Raw genomic sequence first — 14,827 nt, forward strand, 5'->3', positions numbered from 1 at the left:
CACCAGCTGCCAGCACCGGACCTGCCACTCACACCTGCTGCCGGTGCCTGGCACTGGTCCCAATCACTCAGTGCCGTCAGCAGGTGTGAGCAGCAGCAGCCAGCCCCAATTGCCTCTGAGGACTTCTCCACCTCCCCCTGCTCCTGAGGGGTGATCGGGGCAGCAGCTGCCGATCACACCCACTGCTGGCACTGGCCCCAGTCGCTTCATGCTGTCAGCGGGTGCGAGTTGGGCAAGCGCTGTTAGCGCATGGGAGCGGCAGCGGCGGGAGCGGGGCTGTTGGCAAACAGGGAGCCGGGGGGGGGGGGGGGGGGGAGATGGGCTGAGACCCACCCTTGTGCCCAGTGCAGCCTCGCGGCCCACAGTTCCTTTCAAGGTGCACGAATTCATGCACTGGGCCCTTAGTAGTATCCCTGTTTATAGACGCTCCTATGTCATAGCTAGCCAACAACCACGTAATTCTATCCCTAGGAGTCACTCAAATGGCAAAGAGTGAAGTCATGTTATCACACTAGTAACATAATTATCAATGCTGATTTCTGTGTATTCCTTACCCACACTTTATTAGTTAATCAATATGTGGAAGATGTGTCAAAGATCACTCCAAATTCTAGTGTCCTTATTCAAGTCTTCAAATTAACATCTTTTAAAAACTTTTAATTTTAACTTGCCTAGATTTTAAATGTAGTTTCTCATTATATAATGCGTTTTAAAAAGTATATATATCAGCATATCGCAAATTTCAATATCTTTAAAACTGTATTTCAATATAATTGGTTTCCTTTATAATCCTAAATGTAAAATTAATTATACATTTAATAATTTTGAGAACATTTCACACTGCAGTCAAAGGAGTCCATGGCATAAAAAAATTAAAAAATCCTGCCCTAGCTGGTTTGGCTCAGTGGATACAGCGCTGGTGTGAGAACTGAAGGGTCCCAGGTTCAATTCCAGCCAAGGGCACATGCCCGGGTTGCAGGCTCCATCCCCAGTGGGGGGCGTGCAGGAGGCAGCCGATTAATGATTCTCTCTCATTGATGTTTCTATCTCTCTCTCCCTCTCCCTTCCTCTCTGAAATCACCCCCAGTATTGCCGACAACAATCAAGGCTTAACTACAACAAGACTGCGCACAAAGACCACAAGGGGGTGCACCAAGAAAGCATAAAAAATGCGGAGACAAAGAAACATGACAGAAATGGAGGATATAGAGCTAAAAACCGCAATTTTAAGGTCTTTCAATAATTTTCTAGAAACTGCCAATAAATGTAGTGAGATCCTCAAGAAATCTAATGAGACCCTCGATGTTGTGATAAAGAACCAAGTAGAAATTAAGCATACACTGACTGAAATAAAGTATATTATACAGACACCCAACAGCAGACCAGAGGAGCGCAAGAATCAAGGCAAAGATTCGAAATGCGAAGAAGCAAAAAACACCCAACTGGAAAAGCAAAATGAAAAAAGAATACGAAAATAATGTAAGGAGCCTCTGGGACAGCTTCAAGCATACCAACATCAGAATTATAGGGGTGCCAGAAGATGAGAGAGAGCAAGATATTGAAAACCTATTTGAAGAAATAATAACAGAAAACTTCCCCCACCTGGTGAAAGAAATAGACTTACAGGTCCAGGAAGCACAGAGAACCCCAAACAAAGGGAATCCAAAGAGGACCACACCAAGACACATCATAATTAAAATGCCAAGAGCAAAAGACAAAGAGAGAATCTTAAAAGCAGCAAGAGAAAGAAACTCAGTTACCTACAAGGGAATACCCATACAACTGTCAGCTGATTTCTCAACAGAAACTTTGCAGGCCAGAAGGGAGTGGCAAGAAATATTCAAAGTGATGAATACCAAGAACCTACAACCAAGATTACTTTATCCAGCAAAGCTATCATTCAGAATTGAAGGTCAGATAAAGAGCTTCACAGATAAGGAAAAGCTAAAGGAGTTCATCACCACCAAACCAGGATTATATGAAATGCTGAAAGGTATCCTTTAAGAAGAGGAAGAGGAAGAAAAAGGTAAAGATACAAATTATAAACAACAAACATGCATCTATCAACAAGTGAATCTAAGAATCAAGTGAACAAATAATCTGGTGATCATAATAGAATCAGGGTCATAGAAAGGGAATGGACTGACTATTCTTGGGGGGGGAAAGGGGTGTGGGAGATGCGGGAAGAGACTGGACAAAAATCGTGCACCTACAGATGAGGACAGTGGGTGGGGAGTGAGGGCGGAGGGTGGGGCGGGAACTGGGAGGAGGGGAGTTATGGGGGGGAAAAAGAGGAACAAATGTAATAATCTGAACAATAAAGATTTAATTAAAAAAAATTAAAAAAAATTTAATTCCTATTTATAATATTTATAGCATTTTAAAAAAATTCTGTCACTAGTGTGTACAATATTATTACAAAGATACAAAGAAATATAAGACATAGATTCTGCCATCAGATGTTACCCTGCTGCTTGCCCAGCCTGGAGCCCCTGAGAATATCCAGAAACCAAGTTTTAGTTCATATATAATCAATTAGCAGTTTCAATTCCCTTTTGTTATATATGTGTATGTATAAATATACATATAAGTATATATACAAAAACTACTTCCAGATTAAGATTTTGCCCAAAGGACTCTAAAGTTAAAAATAATTTTCAAATCACTAATTCAGAATAACATGCATAAAACAATTTAAAAGTGTTAAACTGTGTAATGCCAGACTATTAAAGTGGAAAAACATTTCTGAGAGCTAAATGTACTTAATATGTACTATGACATTCTCTCTCTCTCTCTTCTCTCTACTTTAATTTTAATGCTTAAGAGTAAACAAATTTTAATTTATTTAGCCAATATGCCAATTTAAGGTAAATTTCATTTTCAACCTGAAAAGCATTAAATGTAACCAATACTTACTTCTGAATCTTCAGATAGGCCATTGCTCTGTTAGCTGGAAGAAGGGCATTAGCGCCATCTGCTGCTATTCCTCGAGTATAGCATTCAATTGCTCTTTCATACTTTCCCTCTTTGAAAAATCCATTCCCCTATCATTTTGGAAAGAAGTATGGAGAAGAATGAAAACATAGGCAAAAAAATTAGTTGAATTCACTACAAGGACACCAGTCATCAGTTTATTATATAAATAATTAAAGTATATTTTAATTGTTAAAAATCTAGTCCATGATACATGTTTTAGAATTTGTTAGTTTGAATTGTTTTATAGAATGTTATTATTCTCTTCAGCTCCAAAAAAAAAATGTATACTACTCTATTACTCTGTATCATTAACCATTATTATACTAATTAGGTATTACACGAAGCTCAACTTTAAACACATTTTAGCCGAAACCGGTTTGGCTCAGTGGATGGAGCGTCAGCCTGCGGACTGGGGGGTCCCAGGTTCGATTCCGGTCGAAGGCATGTACCTGGGTTGCGGGCACAACCCCAGTGGGAGATGTGCAGGAGGCAGCTGATCGATGTTTCTCTCCCATTGATGTTTCTAACTGTCTATCTCTCTCCCTTCCTCTCTGTAAAAAATCAATAAAGTATATTTTTAAAAAAATAAATAAATAAACACATTTTAATAAAGAGGCCCAAATATTATACTCTTTAGTTATTTAGAAGCTGTACAAAAGATGTTTGTAACTCACATAATTTTTGTGAAAGAACAGAGTATCAGAACTGAACAACTCACTCTTCAGTAGCATTAATAAACCTAAACATAGGCTAAATTAAGCTGTATTGAAATGTGTATACTAGATTTTATTGTAACGTTTACTTATAATCGAAGTCAGGTATATCACAATCAATGATCATTCCATAAGTATTTATTAGGAGTCTTCTATGGGTCCATGAAAAGCTGTAAATATATTAAATTAAAACTCAACTCAGGATTTCTACTGTAATTTTTTATCAGATAGTCTAGTGCGAACTAATGAAAATAATTATAAGAACAAATTGTAACTTATTTCTGTTAAATCTATAACTATATGTACTAGTAAATATGTTAAAATGCTCAAAAGTAGCCCTGACTGGTTTAGCTCAGTGGATAGAGCGTCAGCCTGTGGACTGAAGGGTCCCAGGTTCGATTCCAGTCAAGGGCATGTACCTTGGTTGCGGGCACATCCCCAGTAGGGAGTGTGCAGGAGGCAGCTGATCGATGTTTCTCTCTCATTGATGTTTCTAACTCTCTCTCCCTCTCCCTTCCTCTCTGTAAAAAATAAATAAAATATTTTTTTTTTTAAAAATGCTCAAAAGTAATTTGTTCCCTAAAATTAAATGTTTTTTTAAAATTATGTATTAAGTCATCAATTACTCAAATTTTGAACTAGTAGGCTTCAGAAGTTTTATTATGTTTATTTAATTTTCAGTTCCTACTGAAAAAAGAATTTTAATGTAATATTAGAAAAGACAAAACCTTAACAGATATATAAGAAACTAAGAGTAAACTCAGCAAAACATATATATGGTGGATTTCCTCTGGATTACCCGATCTTTCTCTGAAATGGCCTGCTGCTTATTCTGCTGCTCTTCAATTTGTTTTTTCTCTTCTTCAGCTGACTTAATCACTGTGTCAGCTTCCTTTGGGTGTGAGTTTTCTTTGGATGTTAAAGCCTAGGAGACATAGCAGCTAAACTAAAACAGGTAATGCAAGATGCATACATATTTGACTCTAAAATAATAAATTACTCAAATATATTGGAATTTTTCTACACTTCACAAAATAATATTTTTACTAATTCAAAGTCTTTCTACTTATTAAATAAAAGGCAAAAGTCTATAATAAATTTAACGTGCATCTTATTCCAATTAAAATAAGTAGTATCCACTAAAGGTAGATGCTTGTTTATTTATTCAACAAAAATTTATTGAATTTCTACACAGGCCAGTTACTGTTCAAGGAACTATTTTCAAAAAGAAAATAGGTGCCAAAACCGGTTTGGCTCAGTGGATAGAGCGTCGGCCTGTGGACTGAAAGGTCCCAGGTTCGATTCCGGTCAAGGGCATGTACCTGGGTTGCGGGCACATCCCCAGTAGGGGATGTGCAGGAGGCAGCTGATCGATGTTTCTCTCTCATCGATGTTTCTAACTCTCTATCTCTCTCCCTTCCTCTCTGTAAAAAATCAATAAAATATATTTAAAAAAAAAAAGAAAATAGGTAATTACAACCACATAACCAAATTCTCAAATTTAATTTTCATAGTCATTATTTGATTTAGGACAAAATGCACGGTTCACAATTACAACCAAGTTGATATATTTACCAACAGGTTTTTATGTGCAATAAATAATGGCCATATTTAAAAGCAGATTTTCCTTAATCAGTGTCACTTTTTTCTTATAGTTTCAATAGATGGCAAAATAATGATAACTGATTCAACAGCAAAGTGAAAGGAATATATAACTGTTCAGTATCATTTGAAGCAAATTTTACATTTATATAACTATTTTCTTACTATTAAAAAAATGAGTACATAAATATGCTATGATATAAACTACAAAGATGCAACAACTTAAAAATCAAAGAAATATGCAAAAGTTTAGTACAGAAATCAAAACACAAGCCAAAACAAAGCAAAACAAAAAAAAATAATTCTGTCACCTGGGGGGAAAAAAAGTAAAGCACAGTAGTTCTAAAGATCTCAGACAACTTTTTAAAATGATGATTAAGGATCTTTAAATACCATTATACTATCTCTTATTTGCAAGTTGTTTGGTAAAAGTCTATAGCACAAAAAATTAAAATTAGAATAATGTCTATATTAAATAATCTATAGTACAAAGTCTATGCTAAAACCCTTACTTCATCATATAAAGCTAATAAGTAATGCAGTTAACTTAAGTAACTAGTTTACCTGATCAATTTTCTTGAGTTCATTTGTTGCTTCAAAGTTATTTGGTTCCAGTTCTAATACTTTTTCATAATCTGAGTAAAAGAGAGGATAAAAAATACTTGAAAGGTACATATTTAAAAACAATAATTACTTGCTGCGACATGTGACAAATAGGCAACTGTCCTATAGCAAAATTAAGAGAAACTAAGAAATACTAACATTAGACTTCTGGGCTCACTCTATTCTCTCCGAAGACAGACAAAATCCTGACAGATCCATTTCTTCCACCAGGAAGGATTCTTGCTATGATAATTCATATATCATGAAACCAAAAAGCTTAAGAATCTTTTAGATATCATCTTTATTCAGACTATAATTTATATTTCACATACCAATTTTATGGAATAATAAAATGTTGACAAATTACAAATAAATAAAAATATATTAAGAGCTTTACAATCATTAACTATAACCTCACAATAGCCAACATCTATTCTACAGATGAGAAACTGAAAACCAGAGATGATACATAACCTTTCCCTGGTCACACAGCTAATACATGGTGGAATGAGAATTTGAACCAAAATTTCATTGCTGGCAAATAATGCATTCTTTCCAAAAATATCAAGGTAACTTTTTAAATTACAAAAATGAACTTTATTCATATACAGAAAACTCTCTGAAGGTAATAACTCTGATTATCCAATATTCTTTGTATAACATCTATTAAATTAAATGATTAAAGATTTTATTTTAGATAACGATGATCTGGAAAATATTAATACCTTTTTTGGCATCCTCTAATTTTTGCAAAGCAAATCGAGCAGCACCTCGTCTTGCATAAGCCTTTGTATAACTCCTATTCAAGGCAATTGCTAAACTACAATCAGACTCAGCAACAGCAAACCTGCAATTAAAAAAGAAATTGAAGTGACATTAATAAAAATCATTTGTTAAAACTAAAACTTCAAAATTTGTCTCTGAAATCCCCAAAAAAAGGGATTAATTTCCCAACTGAAGGGATATTTCCCACCTCCTTTTACTTAGTTAAGCCTATTAAAAGCAATAATGTTTTATAGTAAAATGTTAAGTAGCAGTACCTTTAAGGCAAAGAACACTGTTTTCTCAGTATTGTATTATAGGTCCTGGTCAATATAGTTCCATAAGAAAGACAGCTAAAAAGACTGAAAAGGAAGGAAAACTGATATTTTTAGATGATACGATGGTATACCTAGAAAACTCAAAATAATCTAGAGACATTGTTAGAAATAACAAAGTTTAGCAAGGAGGCTACTTTACTAGAGATCAGCAACAAAAAACAAATCTAACTAAGTATGTACAAGTGCCAAACCAGAACACTACAAGACTGTCTTAAAAAATATAAAAAAAAACTTAAGCGGAGGTATTTCACATTCATCTATAAGGCACAAAAACATAACTATAATTCTCTCCAAACTAATCTATAAATACAAAGCAATTGTAAGAAAAATCCCAACATAATTTTTCAAGAAATTTGACAAGATGATCCTAAATTTATATTGATAAGCAAAAATCCAAGAACATCCAACACCTTCCTGAAGAATAAGGCAGGATAACATGCCCTATACCAAATACCACCAAGACTTAAAATTATAATGCTATAGTAATTAAAGATAGTGTGGAATGTAGTTAGTAAGAGGCAACAGATCAATGTAAGAATAGAGGGATGAGAAAGAGATCCATGCAAACTTGAGATATGACATGGTAGCATTGCAAATCCATGGGGAAAGCATGGATATTCAATAAATAGGGCTGGAACAATTGGGATATTCATATGAAAAGATATGAAATTGGAATTCTACCTTCAGCATATATAAAAATGTTTAAATGTGAAACGTAAGACATAAAAACTTCAGAACACAGGAGATTATAAACTCAGGGAAGGAAACTATATTAACAAATCATATTTTTAAAAGTGCTAACATTTTTAAAAAATACATTAAAATTATGAATTTCCATTTATCAAGACTCCATAAAGGAAGTAAGCTACAAATTAGAAGATAATTAATTACTACAAGCAAGCACTAGAGAATTAGTACCTAGAATAAAGTAAAAATTAATAGCAAAACAGCCTAACAGAAAAATGGCCAAAAGACAAAACAAGCATTTCACAGAAAATACAAGTGGTGAATAATCATATAAGATGCTCAGCCTCATTAGAAACTGGGGAAATGCAAATTAAGACCACAATGAATTACCATTTTACAACTCCTTGACTGAAAACAATTAAGAAGCCCTATTATATCAGTACTAGAGGCCCAGTGCACAAAATTCGTGCACTGGGGAGGGGGGTTCCTCAGCCCAGCCTGCGCCCTCTTGCAGCCTGGGACCCCTCACTCCTTACCGCCTGCCTGCTCACTGCTCCTTACCACTCAGTTCACTGCTCCTTGGTGCTGCCACGGAGGTGGGAGAGGCTCCCGCCACCACCACTGCGCTCACCAGCCATGAGCCCAGCTTCTGGCTGAGCAGCACTCCCCCTGTGGGAGCGCACTGACCACCAGGGGGAAGCTCCTGCATTGAGCATATGCCCCCTGGTGGTCAGTGCACATCATAGTGACCGGTCATTCTGGTCATTCTGCAATAAAGGTCGCTTAGGCTTCTATTATATAGATTGGTAAAGATACAGAACAGGACTTGAGGTGGTGAACGCACAATACAATACAGAGATGTCTTATAAAATTGTACACCTGAAATCTGTATTTTTATTAACCAACTAGAGGCCTGCTGCACGAAAAGATTCGTACAATAGGCCTTCCCTTCCCCTGGCTGCCGGCACCGGTTTTCCTCCAGCAGCCAGGACCCAGGCCTTCGCTCCGGCCGGAGCCGCCTACAAGCCTTCGCTGCTCCGACTGGGGCAGCCTTCAGTCTTCGCTCCGCCACTTCGCACCTATGTATGCAAATTAACCGCCATCTTTGTTGGTGGTTAATTTGCATAGCTCACTGATTAGCCCATGGGAGGCGTAGCGAAGGTACGGTCAATTACCACGTTTGTCTATTATTAGATAGGATGTCATCCCATATAAATTCCATTAAAAAAAGTAAAAAAAAAAGGATATGGAACAGGCATTCTTATACACTGCTAATGAGAACTGTAACCTTGTACAACTACCTTTATAACAAATGGTCATGACCATTTTTTAAAAAATATATTTTATTGATTTTAGAGAGAACGGGAGAGGGAGAGAGAAATAGAAACATCAATGATGAGAGAGGGTCATTGATTGGCTGCCTCCTGCAGGCCCCCTACTGGGGATCAAGCCACAACTCAGGCATGTGCCCTTGGCCAGAATCGAACCTGGGACCCTTCAGTCCGCAGGCTGATGTTCTAGCCATTGAGCCAAACCAGCTAGGGCTGGTCATCACCATTTAAAGTTGAACATGTGCACACCCTATCACCACGCACCAAGAAACATGTAGAAAGGTGTTTATAGTATCAATGTTTTTAAATAAGGCAGGAAAGCAGAATGGGAGGTAGAGAGAATGGGGAGAAGGAGAGGAAGAAATAAATAAACCAACAATTCAGCAACAGGAGAATGGATACATCATGGTGTATTCCTAAGAAGAAACTGTATGTAACAGTGAAAAAGAGATCTACAGCTATATGCAAACATGAGGAATCTGAGAAATTTAATGTTCAGAGAAATTTAAGATTACATTCAGTATAATATACTTTTATAGTTCCAAAATAAGCAAAGTTATACAATATATTATGTATATAATAAACATTTTTTTAATCAAAACTGATAAATATACAACTGAAGGTAGTGGTTAACTAGAAGTGAAAAGGGTCAGCATATGGAGAGGTGTAGCAAGGTAGCCTCAAAAGTAATAACGTTCTGGTTCTTAAATTGTGTGATGGGTTCATGTGAGATTATTTAAAATTATTCTTCAGCACTTATATATATTGTAGATATCAAATATTATAAAATATGAATATTCCCCTAATTTGTCAGGATATTAATAACATAAATTTCAAAGATCTAAAAATAGGTTACTTAGCCTTGGCCAGGTGGCTCAGTTGGTTGGAGCATCGTGCCGTGCACCAAAAAAGGTTGCAGGTTCAACTCCCAGTCAAGGCATATACCTAGGTTGTGGGTTTGATCCCCGGCTGGGGCATGTATGGGAGGCCATGGATCAATGTTTTTCTCTGACACTAATGTCTCTCTCTTTCTCCCCTCTAACCCACTTCTGAAATCAATAAAAATATATCCTCGGGTGAGGATTTAAAAAAATAAATATAAATATGCTGTTTAAAATAGTAAAAACTCAGACACCAATATAATTCATATTTCCAAATAATTAAAACAGTAAGAATGTCTCCCTTGATGGTGTTTATCTTTTTAAAAATTCCCTGCATATGATAAGACTATAACACATTTATTTTCTTCGACAGTAAGAATGTATTTAGCCCTAACTGGTTTGGCTCAGTGGATAGAGCGTCAGCCTGCGGATTCAAGGGTCCCAGGTTCGATTCCAGTCAAGGGCATGTGCCTTGGTTGCGGGCACATCCCCAGTAGGGAGTGTGCAGGAGGCAGCGGGTCAATGTTTCTCTCTCATCGTTGTTTCTAGCTCTCTATCCCTCTCCCTTCCTCTCTGTAAAAAATAAAATATTTTTTTTTAAAAAAAGAATGTATTTAGAGTCATTATGACTTAAAGACTAATGTTGGAATATATTTTAAGTTTACCATAAAAGTTCTCTAGGTTAAATAGTAGATAAATAATTTTTCAAAATAATAGAGAAAAATTAATTTCTAAAAAGGAAATCACTCAGCTTACTTGCTTTTTTCTTTTGTGAATTAGGTGTAGAACATCATTATTAGATTTTTTGAGGAGGAACACTTCAGTAAAGTGAGCTACGGGGCATGGTTTGAGCACCTGAATATTTTAAATAAAATGGCTTAAATAAAATAACTCAGTAAGAGGGAGTGAGCTATAAGAATTTACAGCTGAAAATAAATGTAGTACAGGCAGTCCTCAGGTTACGCCAGACTCACCATACATCATTTCATGGTTACATCGCCATCTCCCATTTATTCATAAAAAAAAAAGTTCCGTCATTTCGACGTATGTACATATGTCCTTTATGTTTTTTATTTATTTACCACAAGTAAAGGTCAGGAATTATCTTTCTTTTAAATTTTTTTACTGTTTTGCTGTTTCACTTCATTACTGCTGTGTATGTGCTCCATGTGAGTGACGTAGGTGCTTATGTAGGTGGGTTCCAACTTATGGCAAAAATCGCGTTACGTCGCGGCATAGGAACGGATTTCCAACGTAACCCGAGGACCTACTGTACTTTTTCAGTCCTTCCCACACATTTTTGTCATAAAAATTACTTTAAAATATCAGTCTCCATACTAAAATATGCACACATTATAAAAATTCCTTACTTTTTCATTCTAAAGTATGCCGATGCTCTGTTTGTTGGCAACACGGGATTATATGGATCGGCATTCATGCCTTTAGTGTAGCATTCAATTGCTTCATCATATTTTCCTTGTTTGAAATACTTATTGCCCTGAAAAAAGCATACAAGTCAGATATATACTGGCACAGAATTACAGAGCCATTTTTTGCCAATATTATCCAGCTCTTTATAATTAATTAGCTGTGTGATCAAGGTCAACAGAAAGAAATGAGAATAAAACAAAATAATCTTTTTACAAGTGCTGAAATTCGCTATACAGTCATAGTTTGGTCACAATCTGAGGGTTCTGGCAGAAAAATGAATAAAATACTTAGCATTATATATTTTTATTGACAATAATAACCCGCAGAAATGTAAACAAAAAAAGTATCAAAACGAAGTTTAAAAAGTGCCATCTTTTTGAAAAGCAATATACCTAGTTTTATAATGAGGCACTCCTAAGAAAGAGGAACATTCCAAAAAGTAAGCACAGATGGCCTGTGATATGGAGACGTGGAATATAATATTCACATCAAGAGTCACACACTAGCCGATACCGGTTTGGCTCAGTGGATAGAGCGTCGGCCTGCGGACTGAAAGGTCCCAGGTTCGATTCCGGTCAAGGGCATGTACCTGGGTTGCGGGCACTTCTCCAGTGGGGGATGTGCAGGAGGCAGCTGATCGATGTTTCTCTCTCATCGATGTTTCTATCTCTCTCCCTTCCTCTCTGTAAAAAAATCAATAAAACATATTTTTTTAAAAAAAAGAGTCACACACTAATTTTAAGTTACTTCAGTCTATTACTAAAATCCCAGAATAACTCTCTGTATGGTCTAAGCACTTTTACATATAAGAATTAATATTCACAACCCATTGAGGTTTATTAATAATATTAATTTTATTTTACAGCTGAGAAAATTTAATACAAGGAATTTAAAGAACTTATCATAGGATTTGAACCCAGGCAGTCTGATTTTAGAAAACACACTCCTAATCACTAAATTATACTGCCTTTCCATAAGGGTACAGCCAATAACAACTTAGAGAGTGAACACCCCCTAAACTATGTTGAAGAAATCCTGGGATCCACATGATTTTCTATACGTCCTGCCCACCTGAAGAAACCTAAAGCTAAGCCAAAGAGTACCTTTTCTTTTAGAGCATGGGCCTTTTGTGAATCTACGTGAATTCCATCTTCTTCTGACTCTGATTCTTGAGACACAGAATCATGGGTACTCTCTTCTTTGTCAAGTTCATCAAGGATACTTTCCTGAAATTATAAGTAGAGGAACAGTGCTCATAATTACATAAACATTTAAAAAAAAAAAAAAAGACATACAAAAAAGGAAACTCAACAGAACTTAAGTTGCTATGATCTAAGGACCTAAAGGTCTATACTAGTAAAAGCGAACCAAATAATCTCTCATTGTTAAGAGAAAAAGGTACTCTTGTTTAGAAAATGAGGATCCAAACCACTTAAAAAATTTGACTTTGATTTCATAAAGTAAGCTAAGTCAAAAGAAGTCTACAAAGCACCCCTAAATCACAAACTATTAGCAGTGAAGTATTATGGGTTGAGGGAAGCGAAGTTTGCAAATAACCCCAAACCTAATATCAACTAACAGCAAAGTCAAGCGCTTGGGTTCAGTCAAGGTTATGGGCCTGGGTTGCAGGATTCGTGTGAGAAGCAACCAATTGATGTCTCTCTCGCATCAATGTTTCTCGCTCTCCTTCTTCCTCCCGCTTCTTCTCCTTCCCTCTCCTTTCCTTTCACACTCTCAAAAAATAAAAAATAAAAAAGAAAGAAAAAAATGTCCTTGGGTGAGGATTAACAAAAACAAACAAACAAATTTGTGATATATTCACACAGTGAAATTCTGATCAGCAGTAAAAAAACAAAAACCTACTGCTACTGACAATACGGATCAATCTAAGATGACACTAACAAAAGAAGCCAGACACAAAAAGAGTACATATGTATGATATATTTACATGAAATTCCAAAACTGGCAAAACTGATCTAAATATTAGAGACCACAACAGTGGCTGCCCTTGGAGGTAATAAACTGAACAGGGAGGTTGGTGGCATGCTGGAAATGTTCTGTATCTTGATCTGGATGGTGGTTTCTCAGGTGAATTCATGACTAAAAATTCAGGCAGCTGCACATGTAAGGTTTTTGGACTGTATGTATGTTATATCTCAATAAAAACAGGAAAGTGCAAAGAAAATAATAAACATAAAAATCAGAGTAGTGGTAATGTCTGGAGGTAAAGAGAGAAAAGATGGAATAGGGAAGGAGCAAACTGGCAGTTTCAACAGGATTAGAAAATTCTCTTTAAATTAGATGGTCGGTTCACATAGTACAAGGGACTTCTTCTGCTGAGTTGGGCTATTCTCAGACTGGTAACTAAGAAAGCACTTGTTCTTGACCAAGTGTAACGTTGATGCCTACATTATGGCTACAGTTCATACATTCACCAAAGGAACTTCTGGTTTAGACATGGAGGGGGCAGAAAATCAAAGTGCAATAATTTTCTGAGCCACCATCAGCTGACTCTTCATCAACAGAAGTCTGACTGGTTTCTCTTCTGCCTTTCAACTTCTTTCCCAGCACCAGGTTTGTTTCTTTAAAGGGTGGGGCAAAAGTAGATTCATAGTTTTGAGTACACAAAAGTTTATTCTTGAGTTATTATTAATTACTAGTAGCCTGGTGCACAAAAATTTGTGCACTCGGGGGTGGGGGTGGGGGTGAAGGGTGGGACCAGACCCCTCAGCCTGACCTGCACCCTCTGTCATGTTCCGAGACCCCGGCCGCTCCTGGCCTAGGCACAGGCCTACAGGCTTGGGGCGGCCTGGCCCCCGAGGCCCCACTTTATCAAGAGAACAAAGTCGGCGTTAGTTATAGCCCTCGCCGAACCCAGTACAGTGCATCTGTGCATACAACTGCCTCGTTCATGTGCCTGCTTCACCCTACTGAATTACTAACATCTTGAGGACATAGTTCTGTCTTATCCTGCTTCAACTTCATGCCTGACCTGGTGCCAGGGACCTGAGAGGGTTTGCTGAGTGAGTGAATAACGAGTAAGTGAATGAGTGAATGAATGAGCAAGTAAGTGAATGAGCAAGCAGCTATGGGGCCGGAACTTCTGCCTGACACCCACCCTGGGAAGTTCCCGCCCTGCTCCCAGCAGCCCGACGCCCCTCTCCCGACTGCATAGTTCCTTTTCCCAGTGGCCCGGCACCCCTCTCCTGGCTACATAGTTCGCACCCCGCTCCCGGCTGCCTGATGCAAACCCCGGGAAGTTCCCACCCTGCTCCCAGTGTCCACCTCTTCGCTGCCCCACCCGGTTTCTCTGATCACCAGCCGGGCAATGGCGGCCCTGGGGGCCACCTTTGCCCTGCCCCCCAGCTCTTGCCTGCCACCTGGGTTTCAGATCACCATCAGCAGCAGGCGGCTTCTTCCGTCCTTTCCCTTTGGCCTCCCAGCATTGTGCCTACGTATGCAAATTAACCGCTATCTTTGTTGGTGGTTAACCGCCATCTTTG

The 14,827-nt window shown here is 37.5% G+C and overlaps 1 protein-coding gene across 3 annotated transcripts in view; it reads right to left on the bottom strand.

Annotated features, from left to right (window-relative positions):
- The window catches only part of RPAP3 (RNA polymerase II associated protein 3), a 37,962-nt gene that overhangs the window by 15,727 nt on the left and 7,408 nt on the right, over positions 1 to 14,827 (bottom strand). For all 3 annotated transcript variants that reach the window (XM_059682662.1, XM_059682663.1, XM_059682664.1), the window contains 6 exons: positions 12,428 to 12,550; positions 11,264 to 11,391; positions 6,620 to 6,741; positions 5,856 to 5,926; positions 4,489 to 4,614; positions 2,917 to 3,044 (listed from right to left, as the gene is read on the bottom strand). In XM_059682662.1, the coding sequence (XP_059538645.1) occupies positions 2,917 to 3,044; positions 4,489 to 4,614; positions 5,856 to 5,926; positions 6,620 to 6,741; positions 11,264 to 11,391; positions 12,428 to 12,550 (698 nt within the window). The remainder of the gene's footprint in view (positions 1 to 2,916; positions 3,045 to 4,488; positions 4,615 to 5,855; positions 5,927 to 6,619; positions 6,742 to 11,263; positions 11,392 to 12,427; positions 12,551 to 14,827) is intronic.

This window comes from Myotis daubentonii, chromosome 2 (assembly GCF_963259705.1).
Source record: "Myotis daubentonii chromosome 2, mMyoDau2.1, whole genome shotgun sequence".
NCBI lineage: Eukaryota > Metazoa > Chordata > Mammalia > Chiroptera > Vespertilionidae > Myotis > Myotis daubentonii.